The sequence below is a fragment of the Bombus affinis genome, chromosome 6, assembly GCF_024516045.1.
Source record: "Bombus affinis isolate iyBomAffi1 chromosome 6, iyBomAffi1.2, whole genome shotgun sequence".
In the NCBI taxonomy this organism is placed as follows: domain Eukaryota; kingdom Metazoa; phylum Arthropoda; class Insecta; order Hymenoptera; family Apidae; genus Bombus; species Bombus affinis.
The window spans coordinates 844,639-862,253 of record NC_066349.1 but is presented as its reverse complement, the minus strand read 5'-3'; the positions used below and the strand labels follow the sequence as shown (position 1 = coordinate 862,253).

Below are 17,615 nucleotides of genomic sequence, written 5' to 3'. Positions count from 1 at the left end.
AAAATTTCGAAATGTTTAATTTATTTTATCTTCTATTGCAGATTATATTTATTTTTTAGTAATTAAATATGTCTTATATGCATCAATTTTGTGTTCGTAAAATATATGAAAAACGAAAAGTGAAGTCTTTGTTACATAAGTGAATAGTTGAGTTTTATGGTTTTATCAGTCTAAATAATAATATCCACTCAAGTTCGGTTTTTGGAGTGCGCATGCGCGTCACGAACTGGAACGTCAAATACAAGAAGATCGAATAATATCATTGTGTTATGATATTGTAATATGTAAAATATGTTTCAAACAAAAATATACGTATATCTCCATACATAGTTTTCAGACTAATCCAGTTAGTGCTCAGCATCTGAGTAGTGACATCATTGTGTTAGATATAGCAGTGTAAATTCGTGCTCACACAACAAATGTCTATATGCATGTGACATGTCAGGTATTCTCAAATGTCTTCTCCCAAAACCACTGAATATTCGGGCAATTATCAACGGTTTAATGATGATGCAAACATATCACTCGAGCAAGACATTTCACATCGAACATGCCAAAGTAAGTTGAATGAATTTTAATTGTACTATTTTAATTCATTTCATTTTTTATTTATTCTTTGCAATGAAATTTCTGCTTTTTCATAACTATGTTACTTTTGTCATTTTCACTTTTACTCTTTTAGTTTATAATATTTAACAAACTAAACCTCATATTTTATTTTACACATTTTTCTGGCATAATTATCTATAATAGAGCAATGATATAAAATTTTGCAAAAAATATATAATACATAATTTAGTTAATTATAAGTATAATGTTTGATTATCTTCATGATAAAGATGAAAAGAATTTATTTATTTTATATTATTTATTTTATTGCTGAAAAGTATCATTTACTTTTGCATTATAGAAATATTTATTTTTTATGTTTATTTCTTATTGTAGAATATGGATCTATACTATCATATCCTTCTGCAGAAAATCATGCAAACACCTCCACTGAAAATATAAGAACATCTGATCAAATCATTCATAAATTTGAAACAGATGATGTACATAGAGAAAACATGTCTGAAAATGCAGTACTTCCGTCACATGATTCAATCACAGATCATGATTTGCATTGGGAAATGAATTATCACGAGGCTGCAATATTTTTAGAGGTATTTATACATTTATATGTATATATACTCATATGAATAATTGCTTTCAAATTTACTTACAATAATGTTACATATTCATAGGAAGGTAAAAATAATGAAAAGTTTGATTCACACCCAAAGCATCCGGAAGATTTGCCAGCATATCTCTTAGTTCATAATAATTGGTATTATGGGTTAGATCTATTAACTTCTCTTATACTTTTGGCTTTAGCTCTTGTAGAAGAGCCAGCTGTATCACTGTTTGGTGTAAGTCATTGATAAGAAAGTACTTCTATTTTATTGCAATGGTTATTTATATATTTTGATTTTAGATACCAGTGTGGGCGCATGGATCTATAGAACTTTTTGCTTTGATAATTATAGGTATAGAATTAGCTTTGAAACTAAGATGGATTGGCTGGTCAACAATGCTAAAACACAAGCGAACAATGCTGAAGGTAAAAAGAACTCTTTTTTAGAATCAGATTTAATAGTCTATAGTATAATTTTATTAAACTTCATATAAATCCACCTGAGTTTACTGATATATATGATCTGTATATCCTAATTGCTTATGTTTACATCTGATAATTATTAGTAAATTGAATACCATTATGAGATTGAAGTACAGTTTTCTTTCATTACTTTGTCAATATGTCTAAGAACTGTGTACAATAAAATGGTTGTTTTGCACAAGACTGATACAAAAAGCATGAGGGTACTAATGAGAAGATAAGAAACACCACAAGTGCAGACTATTTAAGATTACATTTTTATTAAAACGAGACGCTGATAATTGCATTATTTGTTCATTTATAATATATTATGTATACTAATACCTTTATTGGGACATCTTATAGGGAACACATTTAGATTTAACTAATATATGTATACTATATTAATGATTTTACTGCTACTGATTATCATTATCATCATCATATTATTGTTGTTGTTGTTGTTGTTGTTGTTGTTATTGTTGTATTATACTTATTCATATTCATATCTATTACACAATGGTTCAAAAGCAATAAAAAGTTATGAAACATTTGTTTGATATGGAATGGATAGATCAGAATAATTAAAATGAATCATTAATAAGAACCTAATAAAAAAAATAAAATTATATAAAGTATAGAATGATACAAAATAAAATTGCTAAAACAACTTGAAATTTAACAAAGATAAATTAGAAAAATTAAGAAAAATTTATAATATGATAATTAGTACATATAATAGGAGCTTTTTTAATAAGAAGTAACATCAATAATAGAAATGAAATTATCATAATTTGTAGTCAATTTGTAGTTACATATTTAAGATATCTTTAATTAATTCTTTAATACAAGTGAAGACTATACATATAAATTATTTTTACAGTGTATCACATTGGTCATCATGTTTTTAGAAGCGATGACAGTACTAGTACGACAATCATCGCATTTCCGTGTAACACGTGCTCTAAGACCCATTTTTTTAGTAGATACGAAATGCTTTGGAGGCGTTAGAAGATTTATCAGACAAATACTTTTGACATTGCCACCAATTCTGGATATGTTAGGCTTGCTTTTATTTTTTATAACACTGTACACCGTATTGGGTTACTATATGTTTTCTGAAATGAATAGAAATTTTTGTACGCTACAAGACAGTTTTGTGAGTCTCTTTGTTCTTCTTACTACTGCTAAGTAAGTATAATTGTAATTAAATTTCCAATAATATTTTAAAACTTGAATACATTTTATTGTGATTAGATATTAGTAACAATATCAATATTTAGTTTTCCAGATGTAATGATGCCATCATATTCAAGAAACAAATGGTATGCGATATATTTTGTATCTTATTTGTCTACAATGTTGTACGTAATGATGAATTTGATGTTGGCGGTGGTTAACGAAACATTTACAGCAGCTGAGCGTGATAAATTTAAAAAACTGTTTTTACATAAAAGAAAAGCATGTCAACATGCCTTTAAGTTATTAGTTTCGAAACAAAATCCGGATAAAATGCGATTTCGCCAATTTGAAGGATTAATGCGATACTATGCTCCGAATAAAAGTACGTAAAATTCCTCCAGATGTACATTAAAGTTTATTTATAAAACAAAAAGGTAAGACAAATTAAATTTATTCCATAATATACTCCACTACAGACATAAGAGACATTGTTCTAATGTATCAACATTTAAATGCTTCTGGAAGTGGAGTTCTAAGTGTTGAAGAGTTTTTAAACATTTATGATACTATTATACTTCAATGGGAACTACAATACTCTACTGTGCCTTGGTATCACAGTACATCACAACCTTTGCAAATTTTATGCACAGGAGCACATGCAGCTATTAGATGGCCATATTTTGAAAGCTTAATGTGTAAGTTTAAAAGGAAGACAAATTTTTATGATACTAATTTACAATTCATATACTCAATTATAAAATGTTTAGATATAACAATCATTGCAAATGGTATTGCTATGATAATAAGGATATTACAGCCAGGTGATAATGTTCATAGCACAATTCTATTTGCTGCATCTTGGGATACTTTTCTTTTCGGAGGAAGTAAGTAAACATAATATTTATAAAAGGTGTATGAAAAATTATTTTAATGCTAATTTTATTTTATAGTATTCGTCACTGAAGCACTAATAAAAGTATTAGGACTTGGTACAAGACGATACTTAAGTTCCGGATGGAATCTTTTCGATTTAGGGACATCTATAATGACACTTGTTGCAGCTTGTATTTTATCTCTTTTTCCTACAGCCACATTTTTTGTTCTATTTAGACCACTTCGACTGCTAAGATTATTTAAAATGAAAAAAAGATACCGAGACGTATTTGGCACACTTGTGATTTTAACTCCCTTGATGTCTTCCACTGCAGTAGTCATGCTTGTTTTATATTATTTTTTTGCAATCATTGGGATGGAATTGTTTGCAGGATATAATATGCGAAATTGTTGCAAGTAAGTACATAAGTAAAATATCTTTTTTAATAAATTATATTTTTAAATTGACTACTAAATAATATGTATTTGTCAGAAATACAACAGTTGAAGACTTTTACAAATACTCTGCCAATGAAAGTACCGCACTAGGATATTATTACCTTAATACTTTTGACAACCTTATAGCCAGTGGAATGACCCTTTTTGAATTAACGGTTGTTAATAATTGGTTTATTTTAATGAATGCATATGCATTTACTGTTGGAATGTATACACGAATATATTTTATGATATTTTATTTGGTGACAATGATTGTTTTAACTATTGTGGTATCCAGTTTCTTAGAGGCCTTTCGATTTAGAATACATTATAAAAAATCAACATCTAAACGTGATGGTAATTAATATTCTTAATTATTTAACATAAAATATGGAAGAAATATAACTATTTCTTTAAATTTCTTTTGTTATGTTTAACCAAATTTGTACTTTTCTTGGGATTGTTAAATCTTCTATTAGTCCTTTTGTATACATTTCATTACAGAGGAAAAGATGCTACATGAAGAAGTGGAACTGAAATGGGACGAATTGCAATATATAGTAGAAGATTTTCAACTTTTGGAAAAATTGCGACCTTCACTGATAGTTGGTGTAAGTTTTAAGTTTCAAAAAATATGTTTTAAGTTTCATAAAATATTTTTATTATTCTGCAATTATATAATAATGTTGTAGGGAACTACTGTTTTTATTGGCTCGCGTCCTCGAACCAGAGAAGTTTTGCAAAGAAAAATGTATACTAATGAAATTACCGAATGGATTATAGAGGCTAAACAAGCAGAAAGGCAGTTTTTATCAAATGCTACTAATAGTTTAGAAGAAAATTATAGAGAGGAAGCAATTTCTGAAACAGATCATGTAGGATTAACAGATAATTTGCGACAAACACATCGTAATACATCAAATGTTGTATAATTGTAATAATAAATTAAATTTTATTGTATCTATTTACAATATAGAAGTATTTAATGGTTGTAATATACAAATTTACAAAGTAATGATGCAGCGATTAAATTTTTTACTAACAACATAAAATAAAAAGAAAATAATATATTTAACTGATATAAAAGAGATTAAACATTTTCATTTCGGATTATGTTGCGATATGTAGAGACTCAAATAATTGATGATATTTTTTAAAATATTGCAACATAAATATAAATCCACTAAATCATATATCTTGCGTAAATAAAGCTTTAGTAATATCAAAATTGACTTTTTGCTTTTTCCGCAGATAAAAGTACAATTTTCTTCAGAAAGAATTATGAATCTATTTATAAAATTTTTAATGTATTCTATCCTAAATGCTTGTATTTAGAAATTATTTTACTTTCCCTCTGCAATTGTTTAATTTTTATTTAAACTTCAATTTTCATATTATTTTAACTGTTTGAGTCCCAAGCAGCGTGATCGCGCTGTTTGGATTTTGTGTCGAAAAGTCCCAGTACATCTGAACGCTACGGACGACTGACGTCCGTATTTGGTATTTCATTATTATCTTCTCAATAATTTTTATTGAACAAAATCTCTTCGCAATCGATTAAAACAAGCGCTATCGCGCTGTTCGGAATTTTTTGACCCTGCTTTTTCAAAGACTCCTGGGATTCAAACGGTTAAATGTGAAAAATTTTATTCTTTATGTTATAAATTATGTAAATAAATAACTAACAAATATATATATCATTTTTTAGTTTTATATTACAAATATATAAAATTGTACTGTATAATATACAAGATGTTCCACTTAATTAACACTTCACTGACCGCTAGCGGTTCAACAGCATACGCACGTCCGATCGGCAGCTAAGGCGCAGATTCTCCTTGGTACCGGCTCTGTTTCGGTTTAGACTGTCGGGCGGGAGTATTTGTGCTTTTCGTATGCTCAGATAAAATTGGCTGCTTTCTGCTATTATAGGATAATTAAATTGAATAAAATCTTTTGTTTTCATGATATTAATACTAAATTATATTTGTTTTATCTATTACAACGGTTTTTAGTTCAAATGAGAAATAGTTATAGTCTTCGACGTTACTTATTTCATCGACTTCTAAATCACTATATCTTAGTGGCAATACAGAATCTCGCTTCAGAATAATTATATCACTGCCATCACTTTCTTCACCACTATTACTTCTTGAATAACTGTCAAAACAATCTGACAGATCATCTAAATAAAACTCTCCAATATCATTCTTTTCGTTCATCGCGAACGGTAAGTTTTTCAAATTGGTATAAAACTGTGGGAGCTTACAAAGCATCGCAACTGACGCAATTGAGCAAGGTACCTTAGTATTAAATAAAAAATTACTGTTCATATAATGAGAAAGATTATTTATCGCCATGGGAACCGATTAACTATAGGTAGGCTATAGGTCGATAAGCGTCGGCGACAAAAAGCGTTGACGACAAATAAGGTCGGTAAAGTGTTAAAACACACTGTAAAAGATAGAAAAGAATTTTATTAGAAAAAATTAAATGGTGTTAAATTATTGTCCATAATCTGTATGTGTCCATTTTGAAAGTGATGCTTTCTAAAGATTTTAAGATCATCTATAGTTTCTTGACTAGAATATTTTTCTATACATTAATCAATAGTTTTGACATTATGATAGAAATAAGACAATTATACTATTATGATTAATGAAAAAGGAAAAAATGAAAATAGTTGAAATAAAAAAGATACTAATGAGATGATCATTAACATGTATTAAACTGTATTAAAACTGTAATTTACATTTTGTGTAAAAATTACAAGTACTCTTTATAATTATAAATAAAATTTATATCACATTTAAAATGTTCAGAATAAAAATAAGTTTATTTGCATTAATATATGCAATATTTATAACAAAATTACTAATTAATTTGTACCCCAGGACCGCCCAAAGTCGTTAACTTGACAGTAAATCCATCTGCAATCAATTTTCGTGAAATACTTGCAATAGTTTCTGGCTGTGTATCTGGTAATAAGAGAATGTATGCATGTCCACCACCGCCAGCACCTGTAAGCTTTGCTGCCAAAGCATAATTTTGTGCTTCTGCACAAATTCTGTCTAAAGATGGATGAGAAACTTGACATGTGGCTAGCAGTCCTTGATTCATATTAATAAGTATCTGTAATAATATATGATAAGTTGTAAGAAGATTTGAATACATTTATAGATATAGAAAGTAATGACCAATAATATTTTAACATATTGTTAATCACTTGACCAGACAAATGTTATTTTTCCAAATAACAGACTAATCTTTTAACTCTGTGAATGAAATATTACTAGTTATTCTTATTATACAAGATTTTCTATAAATTGCTTTTAGAAGTATTTTATTCTACTTGAATTAGTAATTATTATAATAATTATTAGCAATAAATTATATTTTAATAAAATACTTACCATTAATTGTCTGTACCCTTCAAGAAAATATTCATCGTCAGTAGAAACTGTTTTCAGTTTTTCAATAATTTTAATTACTTCTTTGGATATATTGTCTATAGAACTCATAATCAAATCAATAATAACTGGGTATCTATGTTTCAGTTCTAATAGTCTTTCAACTAAAGCCTTTGTGCTTCTATTTACTCTTGTGTCTACCAATAAAATTTTTAGAGCATGTACGTTACTTATTGGCTTTACATAATCATCCTTCTTGAATTCTATTATTGACCCATATGTACAGACAGAATTGTCTATTCCAGAGGGGTTTCCATGCATAATTTTTTCACAATTTAGAGCATACTTCGAAATAGTATCTAAGATAGAAAAATCTAATATTTTATAAATATCTTTTTGTAAACGTGACCAATGTAAAAAACACGCAGCGAGACAAACTGCAAAGGAACTAGAACTACCAAGTCCAGAACCAATTCCCAATTCTGTATTTAAGTGAACTTGAAATGGTTTCACTTCGATCTCTTCCTTTTGCGTAATATAAATAAAAAGATAAAAGAATGCTTCCAGGCTTAATCTTTGTTGCAGATTTGCATAACTAATAATGGAAACAAATTCTTTTACTTTGTTATAAAATGCTTCATAATTTTCTACATGTACCATGTCTTTGTTAATAAAAAAGAAATTTTGTATTTGCTGTAGAGGTATGTTAATAAATAAATTTACTTTAGGAAAACATATCTTAACAATTTGTTCTGTTTCGGGTAATTCAGCGAAATTTAGAACTGTACGTAAATCTACACTGGCAGCAACAGCTGTTTTTCCATATACTACAGCATGTTCTCCAAAAAGAATTACTTTTCCAGGAGCAGACACTTTAAACTGAATCATTTTAAATTTCTCAGGTCTAATTCGTGGAGCTATTAATGGAAATAGAATAATATACTTTAAAGATGTACATTAAAATCAATCATAAATGGATCAATTATTAAATACCTTTTTATCATTTCCTTCTTTTCCCACTCTGCTGGTGTTAATGTCTTTTGCTTGAATGCATGAATTGTTTTAAGTTCTTCTTCTAGTACTGAATGTACTGACCTGAAATATTAATTTTAATATAGTATTTAAATAATAGCATATTATTTAAATTTCTTAGGACTTTAAAAATGTAGTACCTATGTCGATGAATTAAAGATTTGCCTTCAAATGCACTAGAAACAATTGTTACAGAAAACTTAGCGCCACAACCATCAGATTCATCTATGACTTCCTGTAACAACATTTAGAAATAATATGAACATTATTTAATAGATATAGTAACAAAACAATCTACATATTTCTAATACTATCAGGAATTTTATGATCTTCCTAACATAAAATTTATGTTAAATGATATATGTAAATATTTACTTTCAAAACAAATAATTTTTAGAAAATAAAATTAGACTTGTATTATAAAAATATTATTGATATCCGTTGACGGATAAATTACATAAATTTTTGTTTCTTATTATTAATTATTCTAAAGTCAATCAACTCTTTTTCCTGTAACGATATAAGTATATCGTTACAAGGTTTCCAACTACAAAGAGTTAAATTTGTATTCATAACATTATTGTTATGCTAATTTAGAAAAGTAGAATTCAGTAATAGAGTAAAGTTCAAATTTCCGTAAAGTATTGTATAAAATGCAAAAAAATGCATTTCTATGGTATTTATCAGTGCAGATAACTCATAAAAGAATGCGATTAGCTAATGCTTCAGTAAAGGTGACGATACATATAAACAATATTTTTATCGTCGTAAATATTAGATAATCGTGAATAGTTTAAGCATGTGGCTGCGACAAGTTTCGTAAATATATCATAAAGCAATATTCTTCTGAAATATTATCTTAAATTGTTGAATTATATTGAAAAAGAAAAATAATTAGTTTTTAATAATTTATTAAAATAATTTAATAAGGAGTATGGTAATAATATAACATAAATTAAGTTGTTTTTCTGATTTATTTCAATTTTTAATATTTTTCATATACAAATTGTTTGTAATTAAAGTATAAGTAGAAAGCAATAAAGTGTCCACAGGAATAGACAGAAACTAATAATGCAAAAAGATCTGGATACCTCTTTGGAGGTTTCAAAAAACCACTAATAAGAGAAAGCATTATTATTCCTAGAATTGAACAATAAAACAGAATTATTTTCCAAAAAGATAGAGTAGAACTTACAACAACAAAAATATTCTTATAATGTATCATATTTCTTTTTAATTTGGTAAATATTGATTTATTCTCATTGTTTTTTAGCTTTGCTTTAATTTGTCTTTGATTGGTTACAAGCACATTCTTTTTTAAGTTAATATTACTCAACAATTTGCTGTTATCAAACACATCAGAATATGCCCATAGAACAAAAATAAAATAAAAGATTAATGTAGCCCAATATACCATGTACAAACCATCTTTTATAAATAATGGTAACATACTAAAGTGTGAAATAATTAAAAACCAAAAACAAGGAAACGAATTGCTTTGAAAATACAATAAAACTGGAATTGCAACAAGTAGGATTGATTTTTCATGAACTTGAAATGAAAACAGGAAAAATGCTAATGCACAGTTAATAAGAGAAATAACAAACTTCTCTTTCTGTGGATTTAAGTATAGATTTATGCAACTCGGTGAAACAGCAAATGTAGTTGACATTAAACAAATTTTGGCTAATTCCTTGTTTGCAAAAGTATTACGTAATTTAAAAATCACATTGATTGTACACCAAATATTAGCAACTTTATCTTCGAATACACCTCTAGAAACTGGAAATAATCGAAGAACAACACTTACAAATGTTTCCCAACTTTTAATGAAAGGTAACCATATGATAAAAAATGTAGAAAGTACTGTAATTGATATACAGAAGAGCATTACTAAATTAAACAACCAAAACCGTTCTTTCATAGGTGAATATTTTCCAAGTATGTAAAAGAAAATTGGCAATGCATGGTAAAGTTCCATTTGCTTATAGTTTAGTGCTGCAACAAATAAGATCGACCCGATAATAAATGAATTTTGAAGTATAGCTGTAACAGCACTAATGAACAGTCCTAATGAAAATGAATTATATTGAAAATGTCCATGATCTATTAATATTAAACCTGGATATATTAATATAAACAGAAGATTAATATGTTTTCTCTTCAGACCAAATATAGGCAGTTCTACTTTTTCAAAGTTTTCAGATACTTGATTAGTTAATATAAAATATATTATCGATGGGATATAAATCAAAATATCTACACAAAGCACACTGAGTCTCATAAAATATTTATGACTTTCAGATGAGAAACCTCTAGATTCGTGTAACTTTATGTAAGAAGAATTGATCATATTGGCAACATAGCCCAGCACTAAACTATGATAAGCCGTTAATGGTGGATAGTCTAATCCCCAATACTGTAAATCATTATTTGTTGTATTTATGTACCATTTTTCAATTGGCACATTTAACGTTATTTCTTGCCAATGCCGTTGGGCTTCATAGTCTCCAAACATTGGAGGCTTTCCTTCACCACTGTAGGAATGATATGTAACACACCATCTCAAAAGGAGAGCAAATAGTGAGATTAACAAGATCTGTGTGTTTTCTTGCATCATATATGTTGAGTAAGCTTCAACAGCTTATATTTGCAAGCATGCTCTTGATTAACAAATATATTTCAAAAATAACATTTAGCTACCTAGGTTTATATAGAAAATTTAAGGTTAGAATGAAAACAGTAGAACGAAATAAAGAATATATACGCAAATATGATGAATCATACAAAATACATACCACGTGTGAAGCGTTTAATTCTTTGATTAATTTGTTTTTTATGTAACTCTCAGTATATGACATATTTAAAATCAAATTTCTAATCTTGATCTTAATTCACCACGCTTTCAAATGCGAGGAGATAAATTATTATATATTTATTGATATTTATTTACTTTAAAATTAGTGTAGTTATTTTGATAAACTTTGCAATCATAAGCAGCAAATGTATGATAAAATATAATACTTCTTCTTTTATTTTTTGGTTATATGACTTTTTTGGTTTGAATGATCGTTGAGTTCAAGTGAACGTCAAGGTACATTTTTTGAACTCATTCGCATAATTTGATATGATGTTATCAATTGATTTTTAATATTTCGACTAATCGAATGATTTTAATATTCTGAAAACTATTATCTTTATGAGCCTTTTTGTTATTTTTGGGATTATTTGGCAATAGTTAGATGAAAATTAATGTCTATTACCTGCAGGAACGTCGATATTAACAGAACTTCTCTGTGAAGCAGTTTTACTGACATAAAAACGAGATTAAAGTCTATGCAGTTACATATTTTTCAAACTACGAACATTGCTCATTGCAGACTCAAGCAGACTTTTTATTATGCATGTATTCCTAGAAAGTTATTTAATTATTCTAATACAAAATAGATAAGGATTAACACATACCATTTTAGATATCAGTTTATTCATTTAAATACAGTTATGTTACAAGAATAAAACTGACTATCTGTTACATTAATTTTTTTTGCTATTCATATAAATAAATTTTAAATAAAAATTACGAACACAAAAATTACCGTATGAAACATACATTTTCACAAATTTACTATATAACATATCTGTTTCTCGCACTTAATTTCTTGTATTTCGTAAGTTGCTAGTAATCGACATCACACTTCGATGTAAAAATACAATTCTTTTATTTCAACGTAGTTAAATACTATTAAATATCAACTCTATTTAGAAAATTTTATTTTCTAAATAAATGTAATAATAAAAATTTTACTTTTATAGAAAGAAAAGAAAATTCACTGTTTTTTAACAACCCATACTATGTACGTATATAATATGTACTCACATTATTGTATGTACATGGCACGTAAATATTGTCTAATACCTGTCAGGTACTACAACATCTTTATAACAATAATAAATTATTTGCAACAATTGCATTTTATAAGGTTATTAATTTTTCTATGAATTCTTTTATTGTTGATATTAGGAAGAATTGTTCACTTTTGCTTAAAATTAATATTTTTGCCTAAAATATACTCAGTTAACAAAATAGATATTAAATATTATGCATTTTTAAAGACAATTAACAACAAGATATAACATTTTTAATATTAGATATATGTTTGCTTTGATGTAACATAAGTAAATAATATAATGTATATAATTATCTTAACTACATAAGCTCACAATATTGTAAAATCTGAGCTGTTTCTAAAGCAATCTTTATACAAAATTTAAATATTTTAAGATAAATATATTATTGATTTGAATAAATATAAGTACAACATATAGCAGGAAATAAATTTCACTTTACTTATTGATATTTATGATATAAATTAATGAAAAATTATAATTTGTAACATACAATTAGAAAAAACAGAAATATTATATCTAAAATTTAAAATTAGCTAAATAAGCATACTATACTATAATTAGTTATGTTTACAATGCAATAACTGCAATTATAATTATATCAATTTATAATAAAATTATTAACGAAAAATACATACACATATACTATCCATTTGATAGCTAATATTAACACTGATTGTTTTAATATTTCTTTCATAGAAAGAATCAGTTTTAACTTATAACTGCCCGAATATTGATAAATTGTTTGTGTCTCATGTTTGTAAACAAAATTTAATTGCCATTGTATTATGAGAATAGATCACATGAATATGATTTAATGAAAATATTAAAAAGAACAAGTTTTATCCACTCACCTTAATGTTATTACTTCATTTTATTGAGTGTCTTAAGATTTTAGAAAAGCAATAATGCTTCTGTGTGGACATATGTATATTAAATATATATTATAATGCATATAATATTAAATATATATTAAATATAAATATGTATAATAAATATATATACATAGCACATTGATATGCAGTTAGAGTGTAATAAGCAGTCAAGCAAAATAAATATTTGTTTTCTCAGAATGTAAAATGTCCATTATTCATTTGTATATATATATTTGATAATTGTTATAGTAATTTAACGATCTTTGCATATTTATCAGTCTATTATCTATGTCTATCTTTACCATACATAACACAATACAGATTTGAACTTGTATGGTTTTTCAAGCATGGTACTATGAATAATGAGTAAGTTTGAAAGAGACCTGATAATATTAGAATAGAATACTACTTTTGTCTGTGAAGAATTACTTCAAAAATTTCTTCATCTGTTTTGTTTGATGCTGCATGCTGTACTGAGCACTTTCTGCTTTAGTGATAAGAGAGTCTAACTTATCCAAATGAGATCCCATCTTTTCGTTGAGATTGATTGTTTTTGGCATTACTGCGTTACTTTCTGTGTTTTCTATGGGTTTCTTGTCATTGGATAATTCTACTATCAAGTTTTCTTCACTCATAGATGTTTCAGAACCAATATCTTTTGTCTCATTATGGTTTCGTTCAATGAATTTATGATTTGGTGTGTTGTTTTTGGATCCAACTCTTACTTTCAATAGAGTACTCAAACTGCCACAAACATTCTGTAAAATAGTTTCATGTTATAAAGTTAGTTTATATAATATAGTTTATATAATAATAAACAAGTTCAAGATGTTAAGAAATGCTTGTTGTACTTGACAATGATTGTTTAGATATAATCATTAAAGTTGTTTTTATTAAAGAATAATAAATAAAAAATGAATGTCATAAAATAATGATATTAGGTGAATGATATTAGTGTTTAACCTTGAATCTGTTAATCTTCTTCTGCGTAACACTGAGAATACTATTTAATTCATCTAATCCACCACCTATTCGATGCGCAGCTTCATTAGAAGAATCCAGATTCTATAAATTATATTAAACTGATAATATATTGTCAAATTATTAATTTGAAATTTGTGTAAGAACTTTGTTTTAATTAATTACATTCCAAATAAGAGAAACATAGAGGCTAAAAAGAAACTTATTAACATTAAACTTACAGTAGTAGAAATTAGAACTCATTAACACTGTACTTATAATGCATAAAAAGGTACATTAATTTGATTTTTGTTTAATAAAAGATAAAATTATAATTACTTCGATCACTTCATCTTTATCATTATTAATATTCTCGGCTTCTATTCTTTGGGTCTCTTTCCATTCTTCTTCGCTAGGTATCGGCAATCCTAACAATTCCGCCCTTTCGCACGCGTGAATGTAGCCTTGAGACATTTTATCAAATGTCTATAGTCTAACTTTTTCTACTAAATACTAATCAATAATATATAAGAATAGACTTATTTTATCCCGTTTTAGAGATATTAAAATTGATAGAACATTAGAAAGACATGAGGACATGCACAACTTGAGGAATCCGTGTTCGGGTAAATTGTGCGCACACTCCGATAGAAAATAAAGTTTTTAAACATTATAAAAGACATTAATAATAAGAATCTAGGGCATCCTAGTCATTAACAATAAGATTTAAGGTGATTTATATATGTATATGGATCAATGATTTAATAATTTTGAATGGATTCATAATTTCAAAAAAAGTAAGATGTTTTTATAGAAAAATTGATTAAAGAAGGAATGGATTAAAAAGGTATAAGTTTACTAATTGGAATATTAATCCCACCAGAAGAAATTTATTTATTATATTAAAGTCAAATAATGATAATTTGCTTATTGTAATATTTATGATTAATTTTTAATAAAGTTTTTTTCTTAATTAAATCTAAATCAATCATGCAAAGTTCGTCTCATCATGAAAAGACTTTTCAATATTTAACGTAATTTAAATAAAAAGAAATAAGTTGTAGAAATTTATATAATTTCATTCTAAATCTCATATTTTGTATTTTGAAAAGATATATTTAAGAAATTCTCTTTCGAAAAAACACTAAAAAATAATTTAATGTAATTTAAAATAAATTATAATTAGTAATTATTAATACTAATACTTAATATGCTGCTTCGTACCATATATGTAAATTGTAAATAGATTAAGCTAATGTAATTTAAATACCTTGCTAGAGCATAAATGCGATAGAACTTCTCGCAAGCTGAATAAAAACTTTAAGTAATACTTTTTATATCGATCATTACAAAGAAAATTTCTAATTAATTCTAATTCATTTTAATTTATATTTCATGACATTATATAATGCATTACATATTCAATTATATAATGCAACTTTTTTATGAATATGTATTTAATATACTGGACTACAGATGGAAATAAATTTAAAGGATGATTCTTGAAGCCAGACTAAGATAAAAGTTAAAAATAAAAAGACTGCGTTTTCAGCTTGGTTGTTTAGTTATTGACAAAATATCCCTGTGCACGAGCAAACCTCCTTACATGAACAAAAGTAGAGCAGCTCGAGCAGCGGGGAACACAGTGATTTTCAAACCGAACGACGCGTAAGACGCAGTCACAAGTTACCTCGTATAAGTCGTAGGTCGATAGTCGTAGCATATGACTTTATGATATTTTGAAATGTAAATTGTAAGCAGAAAGGAAATTTGTAAGTGATAAACCTGTATGCGGGGGCTCTTCGAGAAAACCGAAGCCTGAGTATTTGGAATGACGTTATAAAAATACATTCATTAATATATGATCAACTATAAACATTTGTATATAAACAGATGATAAAATTTGTATGGCATCAACTTCCCCATATATATACATGTAGTTATAATAGTTCACGTGAATAGTTTTCTTTTGTGAAATGTTCATGGTTATATAAATTTCTTTCGATTGCTTTTTTGATAAATTTCATCTGTTTGTATGAGCAGCCTATACAAGTGTATTGTCAGAATAGCATTGTATTACCTATCCCGTATACTTTAAATTACATGTGTAAATATTTTTATACTACATGTTATATTCAATTTATACATTTATGTAATTTAATTTTGTTTTATTTATGGTATGTATTTAGTTTAATGTGTAAATCATTCTTAAAGTAATTAAATAACTTTACATTAATAAAATGAACTACATTTTACCTTAAATTATAACATGTAAGTATATATTATTTTTATGTGAAACTGCTTTACTAATAAGAGATGCAAAATAATTTATAACAAAATACGTATAAAATAATTCAGATTTCCATAATTATAACATATGATGTAATTATTCTAAAAAAGAAGTTCTCCCAACTAAATACAAACCTGAGACACAAAAGTTCCAGATCTTGTATGATTGTCGCTATGTCACAATCACTCTTGAATGATCTGCTGTAATACTTGAATGTAGCAACATACGGTTTGTTCAAACTTAAAATGAATTATGTATTTTTTATAATTAGTTCGCTATTTATGACTAAAATTACAGATATGTTTATTTTATATGTAAATCTATTATCATTCCTAAATTTTATTGCAATCAGTATGAACTAAGTTGAAATTATCCATTCTTAGTAAGATGTGCATATGAAAAACTGTATGATGCTTATTATCATGCTTCAGAACTTTTATTTTGACAATTACACTCTCTTTTATCTCTACTTTTTGATTGAAATATGTCATAGACATAAAGCTTGATATGACATCAAAAGAACTGAGTTTAAGACTTAAATATGTTAATTAGAATCTTTTTGTTTCTCTCAATAGATACTAAGATTACATAATCTTAGAACATCTTTCTTTTCTAACATTTTATATATCATGATATAATTCATGATTGTTAAACAATTGATCAATAAAAATAAATAATAAAAAATATATAATGGATTACATATATTTTCAAGAAAATTTTAGCAACTCTATTATAAAATGTTTACAATGTTTGCATTTATGTAACTATAATAGGTATCGTATTCAAAGGAGCTTCAGGATCATTTCTCATAGTTACTTATGTAGTTAACACATTTATTGGAATAAAACGTAAGCATACTCAAAATGCAACAAAATAAGTGTTATCGATAGAAGAAAATCTGCATGAACCATATTAAAAATAATGAATAGGAGTCATTTTAGGTAAAGAGCAAAACTGTTTGCATTGAAGGAGTTTGGATAGAGTTATATAACAAATTCTCAATAAAGTGATTG

The 17,615-nt window shown here is 26.7% G+C and overlaps 4 protein-coding genes across 6 annotated transcripts; 1 reads left to right on the top strand and 3 right to left on the bottom strand.

Annotated features, from left to right (window-relative positions):
• Positions 1 to 85: 85 nt before the first annotated feature.
• On the top strand, positions 86 to 5,144 carry LOC126917236 (two pore calcium channel protein 1-like). Of its 3 annotated transcripts, none has more exons than XM_050723932.1 (12): positions 86 to 558; positions 979 to 1,163; positions 1,245 to 1,409; positions 1,475 to 1,600; positions 2,520 to 2,827; positions 2,920 to 3,200; positions 3,295 to 3,513; positions 3,586 to 3,702; positions 3,769 to 4,108; positions 4,185 to 4,486; positions 4,634 to 4,740; positions 4,822 to 5,144. In XM_050723932.1, exons 1-12 carry the CDS (start codon positions 456 to 458, stop codon positions 5,059 to 5,061), a joined length of 2,493 nt encoding a protein of 830 aa, XP_050579889.1. In that variant the 5' UTR covers positions 86 to 455; the 3' UTR covers positions 5,062 to 5,144. The 3 variants fall into 3 exon arrangements, with proteins under 3 accessions (XP_050579889.1, XP_050579890.1, XP_050579888.1); XM_050723933.1 differs by having other exon boundaries at positions 88 to 558; positions 1,048 to 1,163; XM_050723931.1 differs by having other exon boundaries at positions 88 to 558; positions 946 to 1,163.
• A 1,689-nt stretch (positions 5,145 to 6,833) lies between these two features.
• LOC126917264 (mevalonate kinase) lies at positions 6,834 to 8,758 on the bottom strand. Its single transcript, XM_050723988.1, has 4 exons — positions 8,712 to 8,758; positions 8,533 to 8,634; positions 7,543 to 8,456; positions 6,834 to 7,261 (listed from the first exon to the last, which is right to left on the bottom strand). The coding sequence occupies exons 3-4, from the start codon at positions 8,425 to 8,427 to the stop codon at positions 7,004 to 7,006; spliced, it is 1,143 nt and encodes a 380-aa protein (XP_050579945.1). The 5' UTR covers positions 8,428 to 8,456; positions 8,533 to 8,634; positions 8,712 to 8,758; the 3' UTR covers positions 6,834 to 7,003.
• A 768-nt stretch (positions 8,759 to 9,526) lies between these two features.
• LOC126917290 (dolichyl pyrophosphate Man9GlcNAc2 alpha-1,3-glucosyltransferase) lies at positions 9,527 to 11,993 on the bottom strand. Its single transcript, XM_050724033.1, has 4 exons — positions 11,835 to 11,993; positions 11,370 to 11,759; positions 9,927 to 11,274; positions 9,527 to 9,860 (listed from the first exon to the last, which is right to left on the bottom strand). Exons 3-4 carry the CDS (start codon positions 11,189 to 11,191, stop codon positions 9,557 to 9,559), a joined length of 1,569 nt encoding a protein of 522 aa, XP_050579990.1. The 5' UTR covers positions 11,192 to 11,274; positions 11,370 to 11,759; positions 11,835 to 11,993; the 3' UTR covers positions 9,527 to 9,556.
• A 40-nt stretch (positions 11,994 to 12,033) lies between these two features.
• LOC126917284 (uncharacterized) lies at positions 12,034 to 15,079 on the bottom strand. Its single transcript, XM_050724024.1, has 3 exons — positions 14,652 to 15,079; positions 14,316 to 14,417; positions 12,034 to 14,110 (listed from the first exon to the last, which is right to left on the bottom strand). Exons 1-3 carry the CDS (start codon positions 14,784 to 14,786, stop codon positions 13,778 to 13,780), a joined length of 570 nt encoding a protein of 189 aa, XP_050579981.1. The 5' UTR covers positions 14,787 to 15,079; the 3' UTR covers positions 12,034 to 13,777.
• Positions 15,080 to 17,615: the final 2,536 nt, after the last annotated feature.

Excerpts from the sequence above, each read along its gene's own strand:
- LOC126917264 (XM_050723988.1), bottom strand. The coding sequence starts at position 8,427 with ATGATTCAGTTTAAAGTGTCTGCTCCTGGAAAAGTAATTCTTTTTGGA. Across the intron at positions 7,262-7,542 it reads AAGGGTACAGACAATTAATG|ATACTTATTAATATGAATCA; the intron begins GTAAGTATTTTA and ends ATATTATTACAG.
- LOC126917236 (XM_050723931.1), top strand. The coding sequence starts at position 456 with ATGTCTTCTCCCAAAACCACTGAATATTCGGGCAATTATCAACGGTTT. Across the intron at positions 4,487-4,633 it reads ATCAACATCTAAACGTGATG|AGGAAAAGATGCTACATGAA; the intron begins GTAATTAATATT and ends ATTTCATTACAG. Across the intron at positions 4,741-4,821 it reads GACCTTCACTGATAGTTGGT|GGAACTACTGTTTTTATTGG; the intron begins GTAAGTTTTAAG and ends ATAATGTTGTAG.
- LOC126917284 (XM_050724024.1), bottom strand. The coding sequence starts at position 14,786 with ATGTCTCAAGGCTACATTCACGCGTGCGAAAGGGCGGAATTGTTAGGA. Across the intron at positions 14,418-14,651 it reads ATAAAGATGAAGTGATCGAA|AATCTGGATTCTTCTAATGA; the intron begins GTAATTATAATT and ends TATAATTTATAG. Across the intron at positions 14,111-14,315 it reads AGAAGATTAACAGATTCAAG|AATGTTTGTGGCAGTTTGAG; the intron begins GTTAAACACTAA and ends ACTATTTTACAG.
- LOC126917290 (XM_050724033.1), bottom strand. The coding sequence starts at position 11,191 with ATGATGCAAGAAAACACACAGATCTTGTTAATCTCACTATTTGCTCTC. Across the intron at positions 9,861-9,926 it reads CTATGGGCATATTCTGATGT|ACAAATTAAAGCAAAGCTAA; the intron begins GTTTGATAACAG and ends AACCAATCAAAG.